At 36.6% G+C, this 27581-nt stretch overlaps 1 protein-coding gene across 2 annotated transcripts in view; it reads left to right on the forward strand.

The window, feature by feature from the left end:
- The window catches only part of PCCA (propionyl-CoA carboxylase subunit alpha), a 359511-nt gene that overhangs the window by 198441 nt on the left and 133489 nt on the right, over positions 1 to 27581 (forward strand). For both annotated transcript variants that reach the window (XM_081214648.1, XM_081214649.1), the window contains one exon: positions 20387 to 20489. In XM_081214648.1, the coding sequence (XP_081070774.1) occupies positions 20387 to 20489 (103 nt within the window). The remainder of the gene's footprint in view (positions 1 to 20386; positions 20490 to 27581) is intronic.

Consider the following 27581-nt stretch of genomic DNA (forward strand, 5'->3'; position numbering starts at 1 on the left):
CCAATGATCAGTCTGAGGTGTAAACTTAAGGTGTTTTCTGGTCTTTTCCTAGACTTTCCCTGGGCATGTGCAGTCACTTTCCAATTTTCCTTGTATATGCAGTTGTTTTTGAATGTCTTAGCCTTTAAGGCCTAGCTCCTGAAAGGGGGTGGGGGAAATGAAGGTGGGAGGGCGGTTAGGGAAGCACTAGACCCTTAAATCTCCTGGAAGTCACTCAGGTCAGAGGGGGAGGGGCTTGCAGCAGTGAGGGAGGTGCAGTAGCTGGCTGCCTGCCTTTCTGTCTGCACCTTTGTGATCAGAAGCAGCAGTTAGCAGTCGGAGCACAGATCCTTAGTATTTGGAGGACAGGGTTCTGTTCTGCCCACCCTGGCTTCCACAAGCTGTGTGCAGGCTGCTCCAGTGAACACACCCACAGTTGCGCCCAGGAGGCTAGGAGTGGGGGATGGGGATCTGCTGCTGTGCTAAAGCTGAAGTTGACCACAAGTTAACACAGTTACCCCCAAGCCTTCTTCTGAAGGTTCCACAAGAGTTATATCAGACAGATTCTGCCAGTGTGACTGTTGTCTAGGTGGGGAGAGAGATTCTTGGTGCTTCCTATTCTGTCATCTTCCTAGAATCCCCCTCCTCGTATATTACTGTTGAATTCATTACCCTTTAGAACTTGGGAAGAAGTTAGATTCATAAAATATGTCGGCCAGAAGTTCAGTTATGTAGATAATTGTGCACGTATTACCTATATAACAAACAATTATTTTATTTTTGGTACATTTATTTTCTATTGAACTTATCGTTTATCTAGTAGGCCAGTTTACCGTAAAGTTGCTACCACCAGAGACCTATAACGTTTAGCAAAATATACTGGTCTTTTTCGACAAAGCGTAATCTTGTTTAGGCACAAGTGAACCGAAGCTATTTTTGCTTATTTGCTGAAGAGGTCCCTGACACCAGAAATGGTGTAAAGTGGTTAGCTCTTCACATTTTGGCTTCACAGTCGTGTTTTCATTATTGCCTGGGGAATGGAGTCCAAAGTCAGCCTCCGGGTGTGGCTGCATATTGCTGTGTCATGGGTGTGCTCATGTACCGTTCTGCTTCCCAACCCAGTAGCCTGCAGCACTTCCTTTGTGCTGCTTGTTTTGGCTGCTGGTCTTATTTTCCCAATTTCTCCATGGGTTTTACACTTTCATCATTTATGACTTGGAAAAAACTTTAATAATATGTACCCATAGTATTTGGATAGTAAAAAGATAGTGTATTTTAGAAAAAGAGAACAGTTAATGTCAGAAACAATAACAATTTTTCTTTGACTGTAAATGAAGTGAATTAAGTTTTTACATAAATACATACTGTCTTAGCATGGAGTTATTTTTCTTTGTAATCATTCTGTTCCTAAACACTTTTATTGACAGAAATGAATCATTAAAAGTTGTGTTAAACAACTGCTTCATGTTATTTGAAGCTAAAATTATTTTGTTGGCATTGTGGTTTGGTATAATAATTTGTTTCACTAACTGCTAATGATTGGAGGAAAATCTAGTAAAGAAAAAAATTGAGTTTCTTTCAGTAATCTTTCATTTAGTTTTGGTCAAAATGCCTGTTTTCCTTAGATCCAACTGTTGTTCACTGGTCAGGATTCACCTTTCTGATCTCCGACCCTCCTCTTACTTTACTCTGGTTCAGGTCCACCTGTGCCACTGTAATAACTTATTACTTGATTTCAAAAAGGGCAATCGTAAAACCTCCTGAATCACTTGGGGTGCTTTTGGGTACAAGTAACAGAAACCCTTATTCAAACTGACACACCTTTGTTGAACAGGAGGCTCAGAGAACGGAAAGGACAGGGCTCAGGAAGTGCATCTGCTGATGCTGCTTCTCTGCAGCTCCTTAGCCTTGCTTTCTTCTGTGCTTTATCATAAGGCTGTGGTAGCAGGATAGCTGTAGAAGTTTCAGGAGTCAAATCCAGACTGTGTCTGTCCCTAAGAAGTGAGGAAATCTCTCCCAAGTGTTACCCAACCAGCTGCTTCTCAGTTCTCATTGACCAGAGAGAGCTCATCCCATTCCTAAACCAGTCGCTGCAAAGGGAATTGGATTGTCGTGGTTGTCTGGGACTCATTTTCTGGTGTGAAATAGATGTTGAGGAATCAACGAAAGTGACCAGTCCATTTTCTAATAATAACTCCCTGCCTGCCTTTGTACGAGATGTGATATTGGGTTGGCGAAAAAGTTTGTTCGGGTTTTTCCATAAGAGCTTATGGAAAAACCTGAGCGAACTTTTTGGCCAACCCAGTATTTATTTTTCTTGTCGTGTTCTACTGGCTAGAACTACCAGTATAGTTTCATGTTTAAGGGCACAGGCTTTTGTTCCAGAGGCTTGGATTTCTCCCTGGTTTTGCTGATCCCTAGCTACTATTTTAGGATAAATTATTTTGCCTCTCTTGGACTTAGTTTCCTCACCTGTAATATGGAGATAACAGCAGTTCTTAAAGAAAGAGTGTTTGTCAATGTCAAATGAGATATAAAATACTTAACATGATGCTCACTAACTTTTAGTTGTCCCTCCGTAATTTTCGTTTTCTAAAATCTCTGATGACAAAGATTCTATTGCAAGGGTAGTGGCAATGATATATACTCGTTTTATTCCTGAGTCACTCGAATGCTTTGAGTGTTTCAACATCAACGGGTACATTAGCTATTGGTTTGAAATCTTTCTTCTTACATTAAAGATGTAGCCTTCCATTCCTTACTGAATAAGAAAGTCAGATATGGGTATTAAATATAATCACGTCTTTTAAAATTACCTATTGATCATTATAAGAATTGAGTTAGAAAATTTAGAGAATTTAGCAGGGAACAAAATGATTAAAAAAAAATCCTGCCCCCATAGAGCTTACATTTAAGTAGAAGATAGACAAAACAGATGTAGCAATACCTCAAATGATGATAAATACTTTGGTGAAAAACAAAACAGGGAAGGGATATAGAACATCCTGGGGTGGATGGTGGGCTAGTTGTAGTTTTACTTTGGATTGCAGGGAAGTGGATGGCAGGATGGATTAGCAGGATGGGAAGGTTCACATTAGATTAAAGACCTGAAGGAGGAAAGGAGTGAGTCATGTGAATATCTGGAGGAAGGACCTTCTAATCAGAGGAGACAGCTAATGTAAAAAGCACCTGAGGTCAAGTATGTTGGCCTGTTTGAGAAATGGCAAGGAGGCAAATGCAATTTGAGAGGAGGGAGGAAGCCATAGAGTAGTAGAGATGGAGTTGTGTTAGGTGGTCTTCTAGGAACGGGGAGCCCTTGCAGGGTCTTCAGCAAAGCAGAGCTTGATGTGACATATGTAATAACAAGATCATTGTGCCTGCATTGCTGTAAATGCCTCAAAAGGGGTAACAGCGGAAGCTGGGAGACCAGTTGGGAGCAGAGGTCCTGGGCCTGCCCTGGGATACCCCACATTAACAAGTCAGGAAGATCAGGCAGATCCAGCAAAGGAGACTGAGAAGGAACGGCAGAGGAGATAGATAGAAAAGTAGGCGGAGGTGGAGTTCAGAGAACCAAGAGAAGAAAAGACTGTTCAACTGAAATATGTCACATACGAGAATGACTATTGACCATTGAATTTCTCAATGTGGGGGTCATAGGAGACCTTGACAAGCAGTTTTCAGGCATGTTGAGTGGGACGTGGTCGTTAAAGTTGAGTTGATGAGGGTTCAAGAAAACATGGGAAGAGAGAAATTGGAGACTGCAAGTACTGGCAACTCTTAGGGTTTCTATATTTATGTACATGTAGTTAATGTATTATTTAGATTTTACAGAAAATGGACCATTCTCTTTGAAAGAGTGTCTTTTTTTTTTTTACATACTGTTATGTTGTCCACATTCCTCTGTATTGGTTTTTGGAAAAGTGGTTTTCCAGGACTGTGCAACATTAGTACTTTAAAAAAAATTAACATACAATGGAAAATCTTGCTCATATAGCAGTGATGAATCTGCGAATTAATTTGCATTAGGCTATGTGATATTGGTGGTCCCTGGCAGTGCAGAATGTGATGGTGCACCCCACGTCTATTCAACACTGTAGATATGTACACAGAATTCTGTGTAGCTTCTTTTATTTATGGCAGTCCTTCTATTCAGTCATTCAGGCTAGGAAAATTGTATCATCTTTGGTTCTTTTGGCTCCTTCATCTGGCACTGAAATGTCACAGTATTTGGTGTGGTGTAGTGGGACCAGCACCGAGTAAAGTGTCAGGAGTCAGGATTTTGGTCCCAGCACCACTACTGAGTATCAAGGTGGTAAAAGTCCTTGTGCAAAATGCTTCAACTTTTGACTTCAGTTTCCTCCTCTGAGAAATGGCAGTGTTGGATTGGATGAGTCCTCCTGAAATCTTTTTCAGCTCTGATCCTAATGGGATTGCATGAGGCTGACCCTTTTACTTTCTGGTTTCTACTTAAACCCTCTATTTTCTCTCTTGATATTTGAGCAGAAGTTAAAGACTTAGGAAATGGAACACCTTCACTATGGCCTGTGATAATACTGATGAAAAGACTTCAGTCTGAAAGGTTTTTAAAAATGTAGCGTTCTCTTTTGTGGAGGATTACTTTGGGTGTATGGAGTCAGTGTACAACCACCACTTTGAGCTCTTACTGAGTAGAACATATATATTATCTAGTATCTTGACTGGCTACATAGCCTGTCATCAGTTTAACTCTTTTAGTCACAGTAGCATAATGGGAAAGTACAGTCACTTGAATTGCAGTCATTGTGTATACATTTGGATGGTATTTTCTTTCCTCATCTGGCTTCCTGATAAAATGGAGAATCAATTTTTTACTGATTTTTACCTGACAGATGCAATTATCTGTGTGTTTTTTTTTTCCCCTGCTGTTAAAAAAGAATGTTGTTTCCTGGTTTTAGATTTATAATTCATTCACCCATTATTAAGTTTTCAGTTAGATGATAAAAGTTTAAGGTTTTGAAATATGATCATAATCAATGAAATATAACTGGGGAAAGAAACAGAAAAAAATAGCCATGTGAAAGTAATTCCCAAGGAAGAGCAAGTACTGTGGACAGTGCATATTGATTCTTTTACTTAAGTATTTCTGAATTTAAAAGGACATATCAAATTATTAACACATTTATACCATCTGTGGCAACAAATGACAACTTTTATATCATACTTGTTTCATTTATGTTCTCAGATAAGCTACTTCATTATGACAATGAAATTGGTGTTCTGATAACTAAGTATATAATTAACAACAGTACTTTGGGTGTATGCTCACGAACATACATAGCTATACTGTGCTTCTGGAAATATCTACTTTCATTTAAGCAAATAAGTCCCCTAAAAGCTCCAAGAGGGAAGAAAATGTCAATTCAATCATCATCCTTTACGCTAGCCTTACTTTTTAATATCTCTGTTGCAATATTTTCAGTTACTTAATATGACTGTGTCTTGGACGATTTAGAAACCTATCTGAGACTAAGCGCAAAATATTAAGTGGATGTCATATTTACACACTTTTTGCTAAATATTACATTTTAAAATATTTTTCTTTCTTTTTTTAAAAATTCTACTATAAGAGCTGAATGGAAGACTGAATAGCCTCATTATTGAAGGAGAATTTCTCTGTTCCCTGCAATGATTCCAAAAGCTCTTGCACACTTCATCAGTATTATTGTAATTCTTTGGCTGCAGGATATTTGGCAGCTGTTGCACCCCACTGGCAAATCCTATTCATACTTCTTTCCCATTCACCCATTGCCATTGGAGAATTGATTTCTCTCTCCTTTACTCTAACCTTTCCCAATTCATTTTGGATTGTTCAATGTGAAACATTTTAATTTCATATCATACAGCTATTCAGCTCACAATCCCTTTTTTAACCTGTCACCAGGGTAACAGCATAGCATGCTTTCTTTAGGCCATCAAGTTTTTATTTCACATGCTTAATATTGCATTAAATGTTTGCATTTTGTTTAACCCCCCTTAAATACTTTGAACTCTGGATATGTTTTATAGGATAATGAAATCCTTGATTTTGGAATTGAAACTAAATCAACACTATCACTGCATTCATAGTAAAATGTCAAATGATTAATTTACGTAATTCAAAAATTATTATTAAAAATCCAAGTGAGCTGATCTGTGTAAGGCAATTTGCTGTAGGTAATGGAGGAATATTTGTATATTTATGTTCAGCCTTGTTTCAAAAAAAGCTTTAAAGGTGGTTTAGAGAGATTTTGAGTTAAGTAAAAATGCAAGAGTAATGGAATTGGTGCAAATGGAGAAATATATCTTTTGAAGACATTACATGATTTTTCAGTAAAATGTTTTTTTCTGCGTGTGTATTATGTATTACTGAACATTGAAAATGCATTATGTTTACATCTTGATTCTTTGATTTGAATAGATTTGAATTTCTACTTACAGAGCTACCTTTACATCTTTATCCCAAATAATAGTTTCAGTAAAATTTGTTCTGTGAATAAATTTTATGAAATTTGGAATATTCTGAGAAATATAAAGAAATGTGTAAGAAAAGGAAAGGCAGAGACTAGTAACCCATGTTGTTTGAAAACATTGTTATTTTTAAAAGATGTTAGCATAGTAGCTATTTAAGTATCCTTATATTCCATTATTACAATCACTGAAGTTTTCACATTAATCTGTAGGATAAACTCAGAATTAAGCTGCCTATTATTTTCTTTTAAAAAGTTGTTTATGATTTCGTGCTCTTTGGGATTTCTATTTTCTCAGTGTGTCAGACTAATTTCATACCTTGAATGTTCATATGTAACTAACAGCCCTGAATCTAGATAACATTGGTTTAGATGACCAATATCCTGATCATCTACTTTACAAAGGTCACTTTCTGTCATTAGAGTAATTTCCTGAATATGTATTACAATGATAACTTTCTACCTTTAGAATTAGAGTTATTAGATTGTTCCAAAGATAACAAATAGCACTCCTTGTGATAAGATGCTTAGGCTTAGAGTAATAATAAAACAGTTTCTGCCCTTTAGGAAGCTTAAAATAGAATGTGATATGTAGACATTAAACAGATAATTATCAACTCTGAAGACGGCTAGAAGAAAAGTCCAGATTGTCCTGGTGAGGGGACAAGAATATCATTTGCAGGTGTGCCACATTATCTAAATGGCCCATTTTCAATAAAAAAAATTACAAGACGTGAAGAAACATGCAAGTATGGCCCATTCACAGGATAAAAAGTCAATAGAAACTGCCCGAGACGGGCCCAAATGTTGTACTTATTATACAGTGATCTTTAATAACCTGTTAAAAACATGTTGGAGGGGCTTCCCTGGTGGCGCAGTGGTTGAGAGTCTGCCTGCTGATTGCAGGGCACACGGGTTTGTGCCCTGGTCCAGGAAGATCCCACATGCCGCGGAGCAGCTAGGCCCGTGAGCCACGGCCGCTGAGCCTGTGCTCCACAACGGGAGTGGCCACAACAGTTAGAGGCCTGCATACTGCAAAAAAAAAAAAAAAATGTTGAAAGAACTGAAGGAAATCCGATATGAAGAATTAAGGGAAAGTAGGGCAATCATATCTCACCAAATAGAAAATATCAATAAAAGATAGAAATGATTTTGTTTAAAAGCAAATAAAAATTCTAGAGATGAAAGTACAGTGCCCACAGTGAAAAAATGCACTGAGGAACTCAACAGTAGATTTGAGTGGCAGAAGAAGCAATCAGCAAATTTGAAGACATAGCAATTGAGATTATCCAGTGTGAGGAACAGAAAGAAAACTGAAGAAAAATGAACAGAGCCTCAGAGATCTTTAGGACACCATCAGATATACCAACATACATGCTGAGAGTCCCAGAAGCAGAAGAGAAGAAAGATAAAGGAGGAGAAAGAATATTTAAAGAAAGTGTGACTGAGGGCTTCCCTGTTGGCGCAGTGGTTGAGAGTCTGCCGGCCGGTGCAGGGGACGTGGGTTCCTGGTCTGGGAAGATCCCACATGCCGCGGAGCAACTAGGCCTGTGAGCCACAACTGCTGAGCCGGTGTGTCTGGAGCCTGTGCTCCGCAACAAGAGAGGCCGTGACAGTGAGAGGCCCGCGCACCGCGATCAAGAGTGGCCCCCGCTCGCCACAACTAGAGAAGGCCCTCGCACAGAAAGGAAGACCCAACACAGCCAATCAATCAATCAGTCAATCAATAGAAATGCTGTAGAATTATTTAAAAAAAAAAAGCGTGACTGAAAACATCCCAAATTTGATGGAAAACATTAATCTGCACATTCAAGAAGCTTAGTAAGCTCCAAGGTAGAATAAGCTCAAAGATATCTACACCTACACACAGCATAGTCAAACTGTCAAAACCCAAAAAGAATGTTAAAAGCAGCATGAGAAAAATGGCTCATCATGTAAACGAGATCCTCAATAAGGTTAAGAGCTCCCATTCTCTTCTGGACATCACCAGGTTGTCCAGAAGAGAATGGGATGGTACATATAAAGTGCTGAAGAATTTAAAAAAAAAAAAAAAAGGAATGTCAATAAAGAACGCTATATCCAGCAAAACTATCTTTTAAACATGAAGGAGACATTAAGACATTCTGAACAAAACCCAAGAGAATCCAATGCTAGCAGACCTATCCAACAAGAAATACGAAAGGAAGTTCTTCAGGGTGAAATGAAAGGACATTAAACAGAAACTGTTAAATACATGTGAATTAAAAAGAGCACTGGTTACCAAGTGACAAAAAGAAGATTAGTCATTAAAAACAAAAATGAAAACCCTCCAAAAAAAAAAAAAGAGCACTGGTTAAAGGTTACTACACCAGTAAATATAAAAGACAATATAAATGTATTTTTACTTTGTAATATCTTTTTGTTTTCTATCTGATTTAAAAGACAACTGCATAATGCAGTAATTATAATTCTAAGTTGATAGGCACACAATATGTACAGATATAATTTGTATGACAACAGGAAGACAAACGGTAGAGAAAACAAAGCTATATTGGAGCAAATTTTCTATATCCTTTTGCAATTAAGTTAGCATTAATCCAAACTATGGTGGCTAAATATAAGGTGCTAATTGTAATCCCTAAGGTAACCACTAAGAAAATAGCTTTTGAAATAGTATATGAACCATCAAGGGAATTAAATTGGTACACTAGGAAATATCTATTTAAACAAAAGAAGGCAGTGATGGAGGAATAGAAGAACAAAAAAGATGTGAGATAGAAAGCAAAAAGTAAATGTAAAAGCAAAAAATAAATCCTGCTTAATGAGGAAGTATATTTAACGTATCAATAAATAGAATAAGCACCCCAGTCAAGGGCAGATATTGGTATAGGGGATAAAAAACAAGATCAGTAGCTGATTCACTTTGTTATAAAGCAGAAACTAACACACCATTGTAAAGCAATTATATTCCAATAAAGATGTTAAAAAAAAAAAGATCAAATTATATGCTTTCATCAATAGATATACTTTGACTCAAAGACACAGTAGGCTGAAGGTAAAAGGAGAGAGTTATCAGACATACTATGTTTGTAATACTAGTATAATTATTATTAATAATACTAATATCAGTCAACATAATTTTAAGACAAAAATTGTTACTGGAGACAGAGGGATATTTTATAATGACAAAACAGTCAATCCTTGAGAAAGCTATAACGATTTTGAGCATATATGTTACCCAATAATGCCATCCCCAAATATATGAAGCAAAACTGAGGCAACTGAAAGGAGAGATTAACGATTCAACAATAATAGTTGGAGACTTTAATACTCCACTTTCAATAATGGACAGAACAACTAGATACGATCATCAACAAGGAAGTAGAAGACTTGTACAACACTATAAACCAGATAGATCTAATAGTTGTCTATTTAGAACAGTACATTCAACTGGAGAACATGCAACTTCTCAAGTACATGGGTAACATTTTCCAAGAGAAACCATGTCATATGCTAGGCCACAGAACAAGCCTTGATAAATTCAATGAGATTGAAATCTTACAGATGTTCTCCAACCACAGTTGAATGAAATTAGAAATCAACAAAAAAGGAAATTTTTGGAAATTCACAAATTTGTGGAAATTAAATAATTCACTCCTAAATAACTAATAGAATGAAGAAGAAATCACAAAGAAATTGTAAAATACTTTGAAATGAATTAAAACAAGATCAGAACATTCAAAAACTTAAGGGATGCATCTAAAGCAGTGGTTAGAGGGAAATTTAGAGCTGTAAACACATATTAAAAAAGAAGATCTCATATCAGTCACCTCTTCTTCCACTTTAGGAAAATAGGAAAAGAAGAGCAAACTAAACCCAAAGCAAGCAGAGGGAAGAAAATACTAAAGATCAGAGAGGAAATAAATGAAATAGAGAATAGAACAGCAATAGAAGAGATCAGTAAAAGCAGAATTTTGTCCTTGGGAAGATCAGCAGAAATGACAAACTTTTAGGTAGACTGGCCAAGAGAGAAAGAGACTCAAATAGCTAAAATCAGTAATGAAATAGGGATTATACATACAGACCTTACAGAAATTAAAAGGATTATAAGGAAATAATGTGAACAATTGCATGCCAACTTAGATAAAATGGAGAAATTTGGAGAAAGATGCAAGCTACTGACACTAACTCAAGAGGAAATAGAAAATCTGAATAGACCTGAAAGAGATTGAATTAGTCATCACAAAACTTCCCAGAAAGAAGAACCCAGGATTAGATGGCTTCACTGGTGAATTCAGTGAAGTATTTAGAAAGAAATTAATACTAATCTTTCACAAACTCTTCCAAAAATAGAAAAGAAGGATAAAATTTGCAACTCATTCTCCATGGCCAGTATTACCATGATACCAAATCCAGATAAAGATGTTAAAAGAAAGCTGAAGACCAATATCCCTCATATATACTAATGCAAAAAATCCTCAACAAAATATTAGCAAACTTCATGAATATATAAAACGATTATATGCCATAACCAAGTGAGTTTTATCCTACGTATACACAGTTGGTTTAACATCCAAAAAACAATCAATGTGATAAATCATGTTAATAGCGTAAAGGGGAAAAATCACAGAATTATCTCAATAAATGCAGGAAAAACGTTTGGCAAAATCCAGCAGCCTTTCATGATAAAAACACTCAACCAGGAATTTCCCTGGTGGTGCAGTGGTTAAGAATCCGCCTGCCAATACAGGGGACACGGGTTCGAGCCCTGGTCCGGGAAGACCCCACGTGCCGCGGAGCAGTGAAGCCCGTGCGTCACAACTACTGAGCCTCCACTCTAGAGCCTGCAAGCCACAACTGCTGAGCCCACGTGCCACAACTACTGAAGCCCGTGTGCCTAGAGCCCGTGATCCACAGCAAGAGAAGCTACTGCAGTGAGAAGCCCGTGCTCCGCAACGAAGAGTAGCCTCCGCTCGCCACAACTAGAGAGAAAGCCTGTATGCAACAGCGAAGACCCAGTGCAGCCAAAATAAATAAATAAATCTAGTTTAAAAAAAAAAAAAAAACACCCAAAACCAATTAGAAATAGAAGGGAACTTCCTCAACCTAATGAAGTCCATCTACGAAAAATCCACAGCTAACATCATATTTAGTGGTATAAAACTGAATGTTTTTTCTGCTAAGGTCAGGAACAAGACAAGGAAGTTTGCTGTTACTTTTTTCAACATTGTACTAGAGTTCTAACTTGGGCAGTTTGTCAAGAAGAATTAAAAGTATCAAATGGGGAGAAGTAAAACTATCTCTGTTCGCAGGTGACATGATCTTGTATGTAGAAAATCTTAAGGAATTCACAAAAAATCCTATTAGAACTAATAAATGACTTTTGCAAGGTTGTGGAATATAAGAATGATATATAAACATCAATTTTATTTTTATGCAATAGCAGTGTTACAAACCAAAAATAAAATTAACAAAACAATTTTATTTTACAGAAGCACCAAAAAGAATACAATACTTAAGCACAAATTTTTTTAAAAAGAAGTGTAAGACTTGTGTACCAAAAGCTACAAAACAATGGTTGAAATAAAGACAATTTAAATAAATGGGTTAGCATCCCACATTCACAGATCAGAGGACCTGATATTAATGACATACAGATTTGATGCAATCCCTATTAAACCCCAGCTGTGTTTTTCTGCGGAAATAATCATATTCCAAAATTTGTACAAAAATGCAAGAGATTCAGCATAACCAAAACAATCTCAAAAAAGAAGAACAAACCTGGGGGACTCATACTTCCCAATTTCAAAACTTAGTACAAAGTTATAATAATCAAGACAGTGTGGTACTGGCAGAGGAATAGTAGATGTGTTGATCAATGGAGTAGAACTAAGAGTCCAGAAATAAATTGTTACAGTATGATCAGTTGATTTCAACAAGTGTTATGAAGACAATCCAATGGGTAAAGAATAATTGTTTTCAATAAATGCTGCTGGGGTAGCTGGATATCTCCATGTCAGAAATTGAAGTTGGATCCCTCCCTACACTGTGCACAAAAATGAACTTTAAAAAAAAGCATGAAACAAAGAGCGAAACTACAAAACTCTTAGAAGGAAACATAGGAGTTAATCTTCGTTACTTTTGGTTAGTCAGTGATTTCTTATGTAAGAGCCAAATGCATAAGCAACAGAAGAAAAAAATAGATAAATTGTATTTCATCAAAATTAAGAGTTTTTGTGTTTTAAAGGACAGTAAGTGAAAAGACAGCCTACAGATTGGAGGAAAATACTTGCAAATCATATTTGATAAGAGATTTTTGTCTAGAATATATAAAGAATTCTTATAACTCAATAATAAAAAAGACAACCCAATTAAAAAATGGGCAAAGGAATGAATAGAAATTTTTCCAGCGGAGATATACAGATGGTCAACAAGCCCATGAAAAGATGCTCAGCATCACTAGTTATTAGGGAAATGCAAATCAAAATCAAAATGAGATACCACTTACATACACTAGGCTGACTGTAATCAAAAAGACAATAACAAAGTGTTGCTGATGATGTGGAGAAATTGGGACACTTATACATTCCTGGTGCAAATTTATGAGTAAAATTATGCAAACCTGGAAATAATTTGGCAGTTTCTCAAAATGTAAGACAGCATCACATGACCCAGCTATTTCCACTCTCAGCTATATATACCCAAGGGAGATTAACCCATATGTCCACACGAATGTTGTATACAAATGTTCATAGTGGGCATTTTTCATAATAAGCAGGCAGTGGAAACGTCCATGAAGTGATTAATAGATATATAATGTTCAATAAAATGTGTATTTTTAGAATGGAATATTATTCAGTAATAAAAATAAAAGAGATACTTCATGCAACATGAGTGAAATTTGAAAACACTATGCTAAATGAAATAAGGCAGACACAAGAGACTACAAATTTTATGATTCATTATATATGAAATGTCTAGAATAAGCAAAGTGTAGAAATAGAGTGTACATTAGTAGCTGCATAGGACTGCATAGGCCAGAGGGGGAAATGTGAAATGACCGCTAATGGGTCCAAAGTTTCCTTTTGGGGTTACGAAAATGTTTTAAAATTGGTTGTGGTGATGGATACACAACTCTGTGAATATACTAAACACCAATGCATTGTACACTTCAGGTGAGTTCAGTTTATGATGTGTGAATTTTATGTCACTAAAGCTGTTTACGATTTAAAAAAAATTATTATATATTTTATATTTAAGAATTTATTTTCCTGATGGTGTAATAGAAGTTCAAATTTTAGGAATTAAAATGAGACATCATTGTATCTTCTAGCATGATGGCGTTTTCTTTAAGAATATTTCTTCTGTAATTACAAAAGACATGGAGGAACCTTAAATGCATAATACTAAATGAAAAGAAGCCAATCTGAAAAGGCTACGTTCCGTATGATTCTAGCTGTACAACATTCTGGAAAAGGCAGAACTGTGGAGACAGTAAAGATCAGTGGTTGTCAGGGATTCGGCGGGGGTGAGGACGGGAGGTTGAATAGGTAGGGCCACGGGATTTTGTAGGGCAGTGAAACTATCCTCTATGATACTTTAATGGTAGATACATGTCCTTATACAGTTGTTCAGACCCTAGAATGTACGACACAAACAGTGATCCCTATGGACATTAGTTAATAATAATAATGTATCAGCTTCGGTTCATCAGTTGTAACAGATGTACTGCACTAATGCAGGATGTTAATTAACAGGGATACTGTGTCGGGTGGGGTGAGTGAGGGTATGTTTAGGAAAATCTTTGTACTTCCTGCTGACGTTTTCTGAAAGCCTTAAACTGCTGTAAAAGATTAAAAATTAATTTTTTAATTAAAAATTCTCCTGAAGGTAAGATTTTTAAAGAAAATTAATAAGCAAGCCACAGAGGGGGAGAACATATTAATAATACATAAATCGCACAAAGGCTTTCTATCTGAAGTAAAGAACTCCTGCAAATCAGTAATAATAAGGCCAACATCCTAATACAAAATGGGCAAAAACTTGAATACAAGTGGCCAATAAGCACTAATGTGTAGGTGTTCAACATTATTAGTCCTAAGGGAAATGCATATTAAACTATGAAGAGTTGTGGTTTCTCAGCCTCCAGTCTGGCTAGAAGTAGAAGGACTAACACCAGCAAATGGTGGCAAGGCTGTGGAGCAAACCCCATTGCTGATGGGAGTATAGGTATGTTTTAATACTTTGGAAAACAGTTTGGCAGTTTTTGTAAAATTAAACATACGTTCACCGTAGAATTTCCATTCTTAGATTTTTTACCCACAAGAAATGAAAACCTAAGTCCTCAAAAAAGACTTGTACAAAGAATGTTTATAGCGGCTTTGTTCATAAGTCCCAAACTGGAAACAACCCAAATGCCCATCAACAGAAGGGTGAACGCATTTTAGTATGCTTGTATTATACAGTGGAGTACTACTCCGCAATCGAAAAAGAATGAATGATTCAACTTGAATGAACCTCAGAAGAATTATAGTGGGCAAAAACCACACACGAGAGTGCATATTTTTGAAGTTTGTTTATGTGACACTTTTGTTGAACTGTTGTGGGGAAGATAAATGATGGAACTTAAGGTTTTTGAATTTCACTGTATGTAAATTGAATATTAATATTGAATAACAGGTTGTTGAAATAATAGAGGCAGACTTCGGATATTATTGCACCAAATCATGATAATGATGATAGTGTCTCTTACTTAGCCTTTATGTGCCAAGCACCAGTCTAACCATTTTATACCTTTTATTTCATTTAATCAACATGTGAATTAAGTATTCTTATTGTCTTTGTCTTACTGATAAGTAAGCTGAGGCACAAGGAGTACAGTAACTTGTCAAGGTCATGTAGCTTTTGTGGTCAGTGATCAGTCAGACACCAGGGCCTGCAGGGGTGATGGTTAATCACCACCATCATTGCCTTCCTTCACTAGTTGTGCCCGAAGTTCAAATTGAGAACCATAAACCCTTACTGGTGGAAGAAGAAAATAGGGTTTGCATAATATTAAAATGTGTTTAAGATTATAAGTCATACTATCCATTTCTAGATTCAGGTGTCATTTGTGTAATGCTAAGACTCCAGACTTGGTAATGTTCCTTAACTCTTTCTAGCACTATTTTGTGATACACATTCTTCTACACAGTCTCCTACATTCTAATGTACATATTTTAAACTGCATACAGTCAGAAGTCTGTTCCTCCACTATGACAAGTTCTAGCTTTGAAGAGGTTCTCTGAAAATGCTGCTTTTATCTTTCTTCTGCAGTGATGAACTTTAATGTTGGAGTGTTGTAAGTTCTCACATAATAAGGCTTAGATTTTTGTTTGGTTTGGCAGTAGACTTCTGTTTAAAATTCTTTTAATCTGTTCATTCCATGCTTTGTGTATTCATTTTGATAGCTGATGGCTCTGTGAAGAATTTTATGTGAATTTATCACACTAATAAAACTCTTCCTCCATCCCAACTTGCTAAAAGTGAGGTTTTCAGCAAATTGTTGAATTTTTGTCTTCTTTGGGTTTTTTTTTTTTTTTTTCTGGAGGAAGTAAGACACAATTCATACGCTAGATCTAAAGTTTCATTAAAATTGCTTATACCCTGTCTCAGGCATTTTAAGTGGGCCATCTGTCTAAACATCTCTCTCCTTTTTTTTCTGATCATTTCCTCGACTTATTCATGAGCCATGGGAGGGCTCCTTTGTAGTCTCCATGTAGCTGGGTCTGTCTACCCCCACTGAATACATCTATGTGCTTGCATAACATATCTTTTCACCATGCTGGAAATTCTCTGAACTTGGTGCAGATGAATGGCCCACTTTTCTGAAGGCCTTTTTCTTCCTGCAAAGATTTGTATGCAGAAGCTGACCTCTGCAGCCGTGGAATGCAGCATATTATTCTTGATCATTTTACAGACCACCCACTGTGAAAGTTATGATGAAGGATTGCTTAATGATTCTTTGACCACTAACATTGTTTTAACTCAGTATTTCACTCCTAAATAGGTAATGGCACAATTGTAAACCAGCATTTCTGAGTGTCTCATACTATGGTTTTGAGATGCTTATAATCCTTGATAACTAAAGATGCTGTTAGTTATGTTTACACAAAATCTGCTTTAACAAATGACATGCAATAGCAACATACTTGAGTTAGTATTCCTTGCACCTTTTTGAGTAAAATGTTCCAGTAAGTTTAAATATATTAGCATTAACATTTGTGACAGTCAGCTGACAGCTTTTTACCATAAAATGTAGAAAAATTTAGTTTAATTGAGCATATTCATTTTGGCTGACTGATGATAATCAAAGTGGACAGGTCTGGGTAAGAGCTGTTATTTGATTTGCTTTGTGAGTAGCTGTTTATGTGAATTCCTTTTTACTGGTTTGTTTGTTTGTTTTTGAAGTAGTAGCTTAAATGGTATCAGCTTTCCAGTTAACTAATAAGTCACATAGATGAAATTTTTGATCAGATGGCAGCCTCTTTCACTAGACAGACACTTCAGTAGAGGGGGCTGTTTTCTGTATATCATTACTACAGTGAGTTGAGTAAAGCTCCAAGACTCCCTCCCCTCCCCCCCCTTCAGAGAGTTGTTCATAAAATCTTCTTTGAGACTATTTTGGATTTAGTGAATAAATATAATTCTTTTTTAAAATTTAAAATATAACTTTAGGTAATTATTATCATTATAGACATGTTTGTGCTGGTGGAGTTAATTTCATTGTTTCAAAATAATTCTTGTTAATCTGGTTCAATAATTTTGCAGAAATAGAGCACATATACTTTCAGGTTGATATGTATTATTATCTTTATTTATAGTTATAGTTTATTTCTATTGTAGAGCTTATTGATATTTATATTGGGCATATATGCCCAACCCCATCCATTTTATTCAAAAACAAAACAAAACAAACTACTTTCAAACTTATGTAAGGCCAGAAGGAATCTTAGCAAACTTTGTTTGTAGAAGAGTGAACTCATATAAAGAGATTCCACAGTTTGTCCCTCTTTTCTTGGTGTCTCAAGGTCTTGCTTTCACAGAGAAGCCTCTTTCTATATGGTTAGAAAAGTGCTGCTTCAGGAGTCATATGCTCAGAAGCAGCAGCAGCTTTCCCCTGTTATCTCACCAACTCTGCTCTGATCCTTATTTTACAGGTGTGGAAATTTTGGTTCAAAAGGATTGAATGAGCTCCTGGTACAATGCTAGTAAGAGAATGGGCTGAGATTAGACCTCAGCCTTTCAATTCAGAAGAGCCTATGCTCTCTCTACAGGTCCTCTTGGGGCAGGTTCTAACACATATGAAACAGATGTGGATCAAAATAAAACAGTGGAAAAATAAATAGTAGTTAGGTTCCAAAGAGTGGCGACTACATCTCGCCACCATCTGTAAGATTGCTTTCTGTGGGAAAATGTGTTCTGCTTTTGAACAGGATGTCAGGATCAACAACTTCCCAAGAAGCCTCTTGGGAAATTGGGCTCCACATTTACTTGAAAAACTTACTGGGCCACTGAATTGTGAAAAGTATTAGGCGTATACTAGAGGTTAAGTAGAAGGGAGATCACTGAAGTTTGTACTATAATTAGGTGAGGAAGATAAATATTCTTTTTGAAAAATCTGTTAGTTTGAGAAGCAGAGAGAAGGAATCTAAAGTTTCCTTAATGGGATTTCAGTTATGGGGGAAAACAAGAGTATAGGCCTAGAGTTGGGACTAATCATCATAATAAAAATGAACACTTATATGCATTATTTAATTTTATCCTCAATACATCACTATGATGCAGACGCTATTATACCTTAATTTTATACATAAGGAAACAGACTTTTGCTCAAGGTCAGAGCTGATTAATGACAGAGCTGGGTTTTCTGCCAACTTCGGCAAGTCACTGGCGCCTGAGCTTGTAGCCACTGTGCTTTGTTCCCCCGCTCATATCAGCTTGGCTCAGTTCGGTTTGTGAAGGAATTTCAGGCCTTGGCCCAGCCGGATATACAAGTCAGAGAATAATCAGAAATAAAATGAAATGCAAAGAGTGGGGACTTATTTTTTAAGAAACTTGAATGATAGGTTGATTAGTTAAGGTTTAACCTGTTGTAAAATAGAAAACCACGGAACAGTCTTGAACAGGAAAGTGATCTAATTATCGAGGATAGCAGAGTCCAGAAAGCCAGGCTGCACAGTAATCTAGCTGTGAGGTTGTTTCTGTCATTGCAGTACTCCTGAGAGGATGGGGTGTTAACCTCATTTGAAGTTGAACCAGGTGAGCCTAGTGAGGTCATCCACACAGTCCCAGGCAGCCCGGGGGAGCCCGCTCTCCTTCAGTGGCTCATGATGTGTCCCTGGGGAGACACGGTGTCTCCTGTGAGGGGCTTGGCACCTAGTGGATGCTCCACTGCTTCTTTCCCACTTTCCCCCTCAGCCCTTTCTCCCCAGCCTGTGCTGAGGTTTGGGGATATAAAATAAGGCATGATCTTGGGCTTTTAGGAGCTCACAGGCCAATGGGGGAGACTAACATGAACAAACAAATGCCCTGTGGACAAGATGCCAACAGAGGCCAGCCTAGATCACAGAGTCACCCTCCTCCTTTCCCTCCTCTCTGCCCCATATGCCTTCTCTCTCTCTCTCCCCACCCCCCCGCCTCCTGTCCCTCCTCTCTCCTCCCTGTTGTTTTTTCAAGCTCTCATGCGTGAAGCTCTGTCCTCTGAAACAGTCCTCTTCAAATTGCCAAAAAAGAATCTTCCAGACCTACAGTGTGTATTAGTCTTGATTTGTTTATGCATTTTTTAACTTTAATTTTTATCTGTGTAGTATTAAAAACAGTTTCTTCATCTTCAGAAAATAATTCAGTAAGTAGTGTGCTGAATACAAATATTCACCTAAATTTATTAATCATCCTCCGTTAGACATCGTGACTAGAGGTGATTTGATTCTAATCATAATTCTTTTGACTATGACTTTTTTTATTGACTACACAGAGACTCCTTTGAAATTCAGGGGGGTGTTATATTAAAACGTAGCCTGCAACATTTTTTTAGAACTAAGAATTGAGCCAGAGTCTTGATACTACACGTTTAGTGTTAGTCAATATTACTTCACAACTATAAATAATGTAAATATGCCATACTTAAATTAGGTTAATTCAGAAATCATTAAAATTTTGTTACTTTAAAAATTGGGGAGAAACATTTGTATTCCAAAAATGTTTTTTGTCTCTGGCTGCTTGTCCCAGTTTTTCTGGAGCACATAATATCGATCACTCACAGGAAAAGACCTGTGTGTTAAGACTAGCATCACTGATGTTGTTTTCTCACCCAGACAAACAAACAAACAAACAAGAAACTGAAACAAAACGTTTAGACACAAGGAAACTTTTGGAGGTGATGGATATGTTTATTACCTTGATTGTGGTGATGGTAACATGAGTGAATAAATATGTCCAACTGCATCAAATTGTATACGTGTGCAGCTTTCTGCATACGAATTATAACTCAACCTGAAAAAAAGAAAAGATTAGCATTGTAAGGTTTTAAAAACAGTCTTGAACAATGACCAAATATTGAAAAGAAATTAACATTGCTTAAAGGAGGTTAATTTTTGAAGGACTGTCAAAATTAAGCAGCTCAAATTCATAGGCAAGGTGATGGTACCACAATTATTTCAGAATGCTGTTGTCTTTGGAGTGTGTGTGTATGTGTGTATGTGTGTCTGTGTTCTTTTTCGGTTTTAATCTCTCTAGTTTCCATCTTAAAGCTTTTTTCCAAGGATAGAACCTTGTGAAATAAAATGTTCTGAAATGCAGGGTTTGGTGGTTTTACTTTGCACACTTAATGTCAAAGGAAAATCAGTTTACTGAGAGAGAATAATATAAAATTATTAACTCTTTTTCTTTTCTTTCTATTTCAGAGTGCCTATTGTAAAACCACAAGTGGCCAACTGGGAGCTCTCAGTAAAATTGCATGATGAAGTTTATACTGTGGTAGCGTCCAACAGTGGGCCAACATTCTCTGTGAGTTTTATTTTTTTATTTTTGATAATCTTGAAATTACCTGTGAATATTTAAAACAATTTTTAACACATTCCATGAGTCTCATCTTTTGAATCTACGACATAGCTATGTATCTGTTTCATCTTCTTTAGGAAGCTGAATGTAAATGGAAATTTTTGTCTCTTATGTTAAAGAGGAAATGTATTCCCAGACTTAGCCACATTCTAAACCCGCTTCCTGACACCTGCTTCATTTTTCTTTTGTTATTGAAAAGTAATACTTTTGCTTTTGTTATAGAGAAGAGCATCTTTAATGATAATTCCAAATTTATGATAGCTGTGTTTCTTTTAAAACAAGTAATCTGAAGCCTCATATAACATTTTCTTGAGATTTCATGTTGTGAGACATTCTTTAGGCTAAATTTACCTGACAGTGACGTTCCTTTTGTTTAGAAGAACTTAAACGCCTTGGATAGTATCCATGACAGAGCTGCTTTAGTTTAATATTGATCTTCTGTGATATGAATGACATGTTTAAATTCTATGGTTTAAGACTGCCAGAAAAATACCATGAAGAGTTACTGCTTTATTTAATTATTCATTCATTAATTCATTCATTCATTCATGCATGCATGCATGCATGCATGCCACACGGCTTGTGGGATATTAGTTCCCCACAGGGATTGAACCCAGGCCCCAGCAGTGAAAGTGCCGAGTCCTAACCACTGGATCGCCAGGGAATTCCCAAGAGTTACTGTTATAACTTGGGTCCTTTTATACTTTGAGCATGAACCCACAGAAGCTGTTATATAGTTATATAGTTAGTATTAATGAATATTATATGTTCATTATATGTAGTATATAAGTTAGTATAATGAATATTAATCTACATTTCTCCTCATGGCTAAGTTGCATTGACATATCATTCTATTGGGGGGAAAATGACTTTTCATCAAAAGATTTAAACAGGATATGAAAATCAAAGTAATATAATTTCATTGAAACAACACCGGGAGAGGCTTGAAGTATTTGGCAGCTTCTTGATCCCAGGTAGAAAATACTGCATCGAGAATTATTGAGAATTGGGGTTCCCTGGTGGCGCAGTGGTTGAGGGTCCGCCTGCCGATGCAGGGGACCCGGGTTCATGCCCCGGTCCGGGAAGATCCCACATGCCGCGGAGCGGCTAGGCCGGTGAGCCATGGCCACTGAGCCTGCGCTCCGCAATGGGAGAGGCCACAGCAGTGAGAGGCCCGCGTACCGCAAAAAAAAAAAAAAAAAAAAGATTTAATGAGAATTCATTTATTCAGCAAATACTTATTACATGCCTACCGTGTGCTAGGTAAGTATGAGGCTGTTACACTGGAGAAGGTGACATTCTCTGTGATCATCAGAGTCACAAGTAAATGAGATTAATTCCTGAATTAAGGGTGGTCTCCTTGGTTGTCTTTAAATTTTGTGATTCATTCTGTATGCCAAAATTGCTAAAGCATTTGTTACTAAAAGATATTTCATTTAGCTGTCTTAAAACGAAACTATGATAGAGTTAAACAGTGGTCTTATGATATATTTTGTATGAATTTATGTGATTCTTTATGTTCCTCCTTTCTATCTGATTATTTTTAAAAATAGCTTTGTAAGTGGACACTTAACTGTACACCAGGTTGAGTAACAAGTTACATGTATTGAATAGTAAAAAATATTATAGTGTAGCATTTTCCTCAGGGAAGGTTAACTCTACAAAAATGTAGACTTTAGCATAATTTTCAGTTCTGTACTGAGTCACCACTGAAGTGTTATTCTTAATCTGATACTCTGATACAATGTTTCTCTAAGCAGTGCCTTGCCTTAATAAGAAAACTGCCTAGATTACTTCTTAGAGCTGTTATTTCTTTGGGCTTGTTTCAGATTCTGTGTTGGAAAGCTAGAGGCCATTGGCTTGACAGCTCAAGTGGTGTCTTTTGAATTTTTCCTGTAGAATTACCCCCTGTTTTACTTTTTAGCTCATGAAGAAAGTAGGTTTATTCAGAAAACACATCAAAATTAATGCATTAAAAAGTTCCCTGGAAAATATCCACCTTGATATATAGGATCAAAAACTACTTCCTGTATGTATTGGCTTAGCTACTATCAGAAGCATCAAACCTAATAAAAATGGATTATTACTGATAGTATATCCCTTTTTCCTAACTGTATTTGGACTGAGCTTCATTTGACATCAGTATTAGGAAAGGAGCCAAGCTGAATAGTGTCACCCTCTGCCACAACAACAGAAAATTAATCAGCCTAGAGGGGACAGTCCAGGTTGGGGACCCCAGAGGTAGTTGGCTACCTCACAGTAATGTGTTCACGTTTTCTAAAGCTCCTTTATTAAAAACTGTTTAAAAATTATAAGGTATTTCAAGTGAGGAAAATATAGCAGATGTACAAATCTGCTCTATAGGTCTCCTATTACAACAGAAAAACACCCCTAGATACAGCGAAATCTCTTCTTTACATCATCCCATCTGCCTCTTCCTGCCTAGCGACGACAGCTGTCCTCAAGGTATCATGTATCTTTCTTGTACATGTTGTTACACTTCATTGTGCCTTAATAATAGTGAAACATTTCATGTACCATAATCATAGTGAAAAAGAAAATTGTGAAAAATATATATACTTAATGATACCATTTATGTAAGATTTAAAAACACACAAAGCAAAAACAGTTCAATTTACAATAGCACCAAAAAGAATAAGATTACTTAGGAATAAACTTAAGACGTAGAGGACAAAGACTTGTACACTGGAAACAACAAAAATGTTGCTGAAAGAAATTAAAGAGGACACAAATAAATGGAAATCCATCTCATGTTCATGTATTGGAGACTTAATGTTGCTATAAATGTTAATATTATCCAAAGCGATCTACAGATTCAGTGTCATCCCTATCAAAATCCCAACTGAGTTTTTGCAAAAATGGAAAAAAATCCAGAAATTCATATGGAATCTCAAGGGACCCCAAATAGTTAAAACAATTTTGAAAAAGAAGAACAAAGTTGGAGAGCTCACACTTCCTGATTTCAAAATTTATTACAAAACTGCAGTAATCAAAACTGGTACACTAGTAAGACAGACACATAGACCAACAGAATAGAATTGAGAGCCAAAAATAAACCCTTGGATATATAATCAAGTGATTTTTTAAAAATAAATTTATTATTTATTATTTTTGGCTGCATTGGGTTTTTGTTGCTGTGTGCGGGCTTTTCTCTAGTTGCAGCGAGCAGGGGCTACTCTTTGTTGCGGTGCGAGGGCTTCTCATTGTGGTGGCTTCTTTTGTTGTGGAGCACAGGCTTAGTTGCTCTGCGGCATGTGGGATCTTCCCAGACCAGGGCTCGAACCCTTGTCCCCTGCATTGGCAGGCGGATTCTTAACCACTGTACCACCAGGGAAGTCCCTATAATCAAGTGATTTTTTTTTTTTTTTTTTTTTTGCGCTATGCGGGCATCTCACTGCTGTGGCCTCTCCCGTTGCGGAGCACAGGCCCTGGACACGCAGGCTCAGCGGCCATGGCTCACGGGCCCAGCCGCTCCACAGCATGTTGGATCCTCCTGGACCAGGGCACGAACCCACGTCCCCTGCATCAGCAGGCGGAATCTCAACCACTGTGCCACCAGGGAAGCCCTAATCAAGTGATTTTTGACAGGAGTGCCAAGACCATTCCATAAGGAAAGGACAGTCTTTTCAACAAATAGTACCAGGAAAAGTGGATATCCACATGCAAAAGAATGAAGCCGGACCCTTACCTTACACCTCATGCAAAATTAACTCAAAATGTATTGAAGACCTAAATGTAAAAGCTAAAGCTGTAAAACTCATAGAAGAAAATAGGGGGAAATCCTCATGATGTTGGATTTGATAATTTCTTGGGTATGACATCAAAAGCATAGGCAGCAAAAGAAAAATAGTTAAGTTAGACTACATCAAAATTTAAAACTTTTGTGCATCAAAGGCAACGAGTGAAAAGGCAGTCCATGGAATGGGAGAAAATATTTGCATATATGTGATATATTTCCCTATTATTCAGAATATATAAAGAACTCAACAGCCGAAGAAACAACCTGATTTAAAAATGGGCAATGGACTTGAATAGACATTTCTCCAGAGAAGATATACAGATGACCAACAAGCACATGAAAAGATGCTCAACATTGATGATCATTAAGGAAACACAAATCAAAACTATAATTGGAGATAACTCACAGCAGTTAGGATGGCCACCATTAAAAAAAGAAGGAAAAAAAAAAAAACTCCAGAAAATAGTAAGTGCTGGTGAGGAGGAGAGAAACTGGAACCCTTGTGCACTCTTGGTGCAGCTGCTGTGGAAGACAGTATTGTGGTTCTTCAAAAAAAATTAAAAGTAGAGCTATCATATGATCCAGCAATTCCAGTGCTGGTGTGGAGGAGAGAAACTGGAACCCTTGTGCACTCTTGGTGCAGCTGCTGTGGAAGACAGTATTGTGGTTCTTCAAAAAAAATTAAAAGTAGAGCTATCATATGATCCAGCAATTCCAGTGCTAGGTGTTTATCCAAAAAACTGAAAGCAGGGTCTTGAAGAGATATTTGAACACTCATGTTTAGTAGCCTTATTCACAATAGCCAAGAGGTGGAAGCAACCCAAGGGTCCAGTGACAAGTGAATGGGTAAATAAAATATGTTATATACATAAAATGAAATATTATTTAGCCTTTAAAAGGAAGAAAATTCTGACACCTTTTGTCAGAATTCATTACAAATTTGATACAAACCAATGTAAATTAGTATTCTAGTGAAAAAATTTTAAAGTAGGGAGGATGAAAATTTGGGGAAATAAAGCAGTGAAGAAGCAGTAGAAGATAAAGTATTTTATGTGTTTTAGGTTTTTATTCTAACTGAATACAAGTGTCAGAATGAATAGCAGAATTAAGAAGTATACGACCTGGTAAATACAAAGTTGAAATATTATGTAGCTTATTAAGATGATAAACTCATAAATGTAAAAAACAAATTGATTTTTTATCTCTAATATATTCATGATTCCCAAGATATTTTCCACTTTTCTTTTATTCTGCATAACACAAGACTGCTCAAAATAGTTAAGGATAAAAGAAAAGAGTAATGTGTTTATCTTAAAGATGATGGACTAAATTCATATTGAAGACAATTCACTTTGAAGAAAAATGTCAGAGTACTCTTGATGTGAAGAAAATTAGCTTAGGAATTTGGTCTTCCCAAGGATGAAAAATGAGCACTGTACATGCACTGAAAAAAATTTTTTGTCCAATATTTCATGTTAACTACTAATAAACTAGAAAAAAGTTATATATGATCCTCGATATTGAATTAGATATTCTTTGTAACAGTGATCCACTGATAGACATTTTTCTATGGACCTTGTAAACTGCTTCTTAAGAATAATCAGAATCTTTAGATTATTGAATTTTGGCATATCAATGTAATTTTTGTGCTAATGGTTATAAAGAAAAATCTAAATGATCTAAAATAACATTTAGTATTAAGGTCAAGGAAAATAATACTTTGGTTTTTTAAAAACTCTTTCAGTTTATTTTCCTAAATGTTTTTTTTTCTTTTATTTGCTTCTTATAGAAAGGTCAAAAGCTAACTTTTTGATAGGCATAAAACTTTGCTACCATTTTAAATTACAGTCACAATCCTTTCATTCTTTCAACTTCAAGTAAGTTTTGTATTGGTAAAATTTATATTAGAAGTTAAATGGCGGGACTTCCCTGGTGGCGCAGTGGTTAAGAATCCGCCTGCCAATGCAGGGGACATGGGTTCAATCCCTGGCCCTGGAAGATCCCACGTGCCACGGAGCAGCTAAGCCCGTGGGCCACAACTAATGAGCCTGCACTCTAGGGCCCGCGAGCCACGACTACTGAGCCCGTGCGCCACAACTACTAAAGCCCACACGCCTAGAGCCCACGCCCCGCAACAAGAGAAGCCACCGCGATGAGAAGCCCGTGCACCGCAACGAAGAGTAGCCCCTGCTCGCAGCAACTAGAGAGAAAGCCTGTGCGCAGCAACGAAGACCCAATGCAGCCAAAAATAAATTAAAAAAAAAAAAAGTTAAAGGGCAAAGATTCACTTCTGGAACAGCAGCAAACCGACTATAATTGCTGAATATTATTAAAAAAATCTCTGCAGAGTATATGTTATTGTATGTCGAAAATTCTATGAAACCCATTAAGAAACTACTACAAATAGTAAACAAATTTAGCAAGGGTACAGGATACAAAATAAATATATAAAAATCAAGTGTATTTCTATGCACTTTCAGTGAACCATCCAAAAATAAAATTATGAAAACCATTTCATTAACAAGAGCGTCAAAAGAATAAAATACTTAGGAGTAAATTTAACAAAAGAAATGCAAACCTATACTGTGAAGACTACAAACTATTGAAAACTAAGATCTGAATAAATAGAGAACATTTCATATTCATGAATTAAATGACTAAATATTAAGATGGCAGTACTTCCCAAATTGGTCTACAGATTCAGTGTAATTCCTATCAGAATCCAAGCTTTATTTTTGTCAGAAATTGGCAAGGTGATACTATTAACATTCAAATAGAAATGTAAGGAATCCAGAATAGCCAAAATAATCTTGGAAAAAAGAACAAAGTTGTAGAACTTAGTTCCCCCTTTCAAAACTTATTACAAAATTGTCTTAAAATCAAGACAGTGTAGTATTTGCATAAAGAAACATACAGATCAATAGAATAAAAATGAGAATCCAGAAGCAAATCCATAAATGTATTGTCAAGTGATTTTTGACGAAGGTACCAAAATAATTCAGTGGAGAAAGAATAATCTTTTCAACAAATGTTGCTGGAATAATTGGGTATCCATATGTAGAAGAATGAAGTTGGGTCTCTACCTCGTAGAGTTAATATAAAAAAATTAACCCAAGGGACTTCCCTGGTGGTCCAGTGGTAAAGAATCTGCCTTCCAATGTGGGGGATGCAGGTTCAATCCCTGGTTGGGGGACTAAGATCCCACATGCCACGGGGCAGCTGAACCCATGCGCCACAACTACTGAGCTCGCGCACCTCAACGAGAGAACCCGTGTGCC

Source organism: Mesoplodon bidens (genome assembly GCF_964165515.1).
Source record: "Mesoplodon bidens genome assembly, chromosome: 17".
Classification (NCBI taxonomy): domain Eukaryota; kingdom Metazoa; phylum Chordata; class Mammalia; order Artiodactyla; family Ziphiidae; genus Mesoplodon; species Mesoplodon bidens.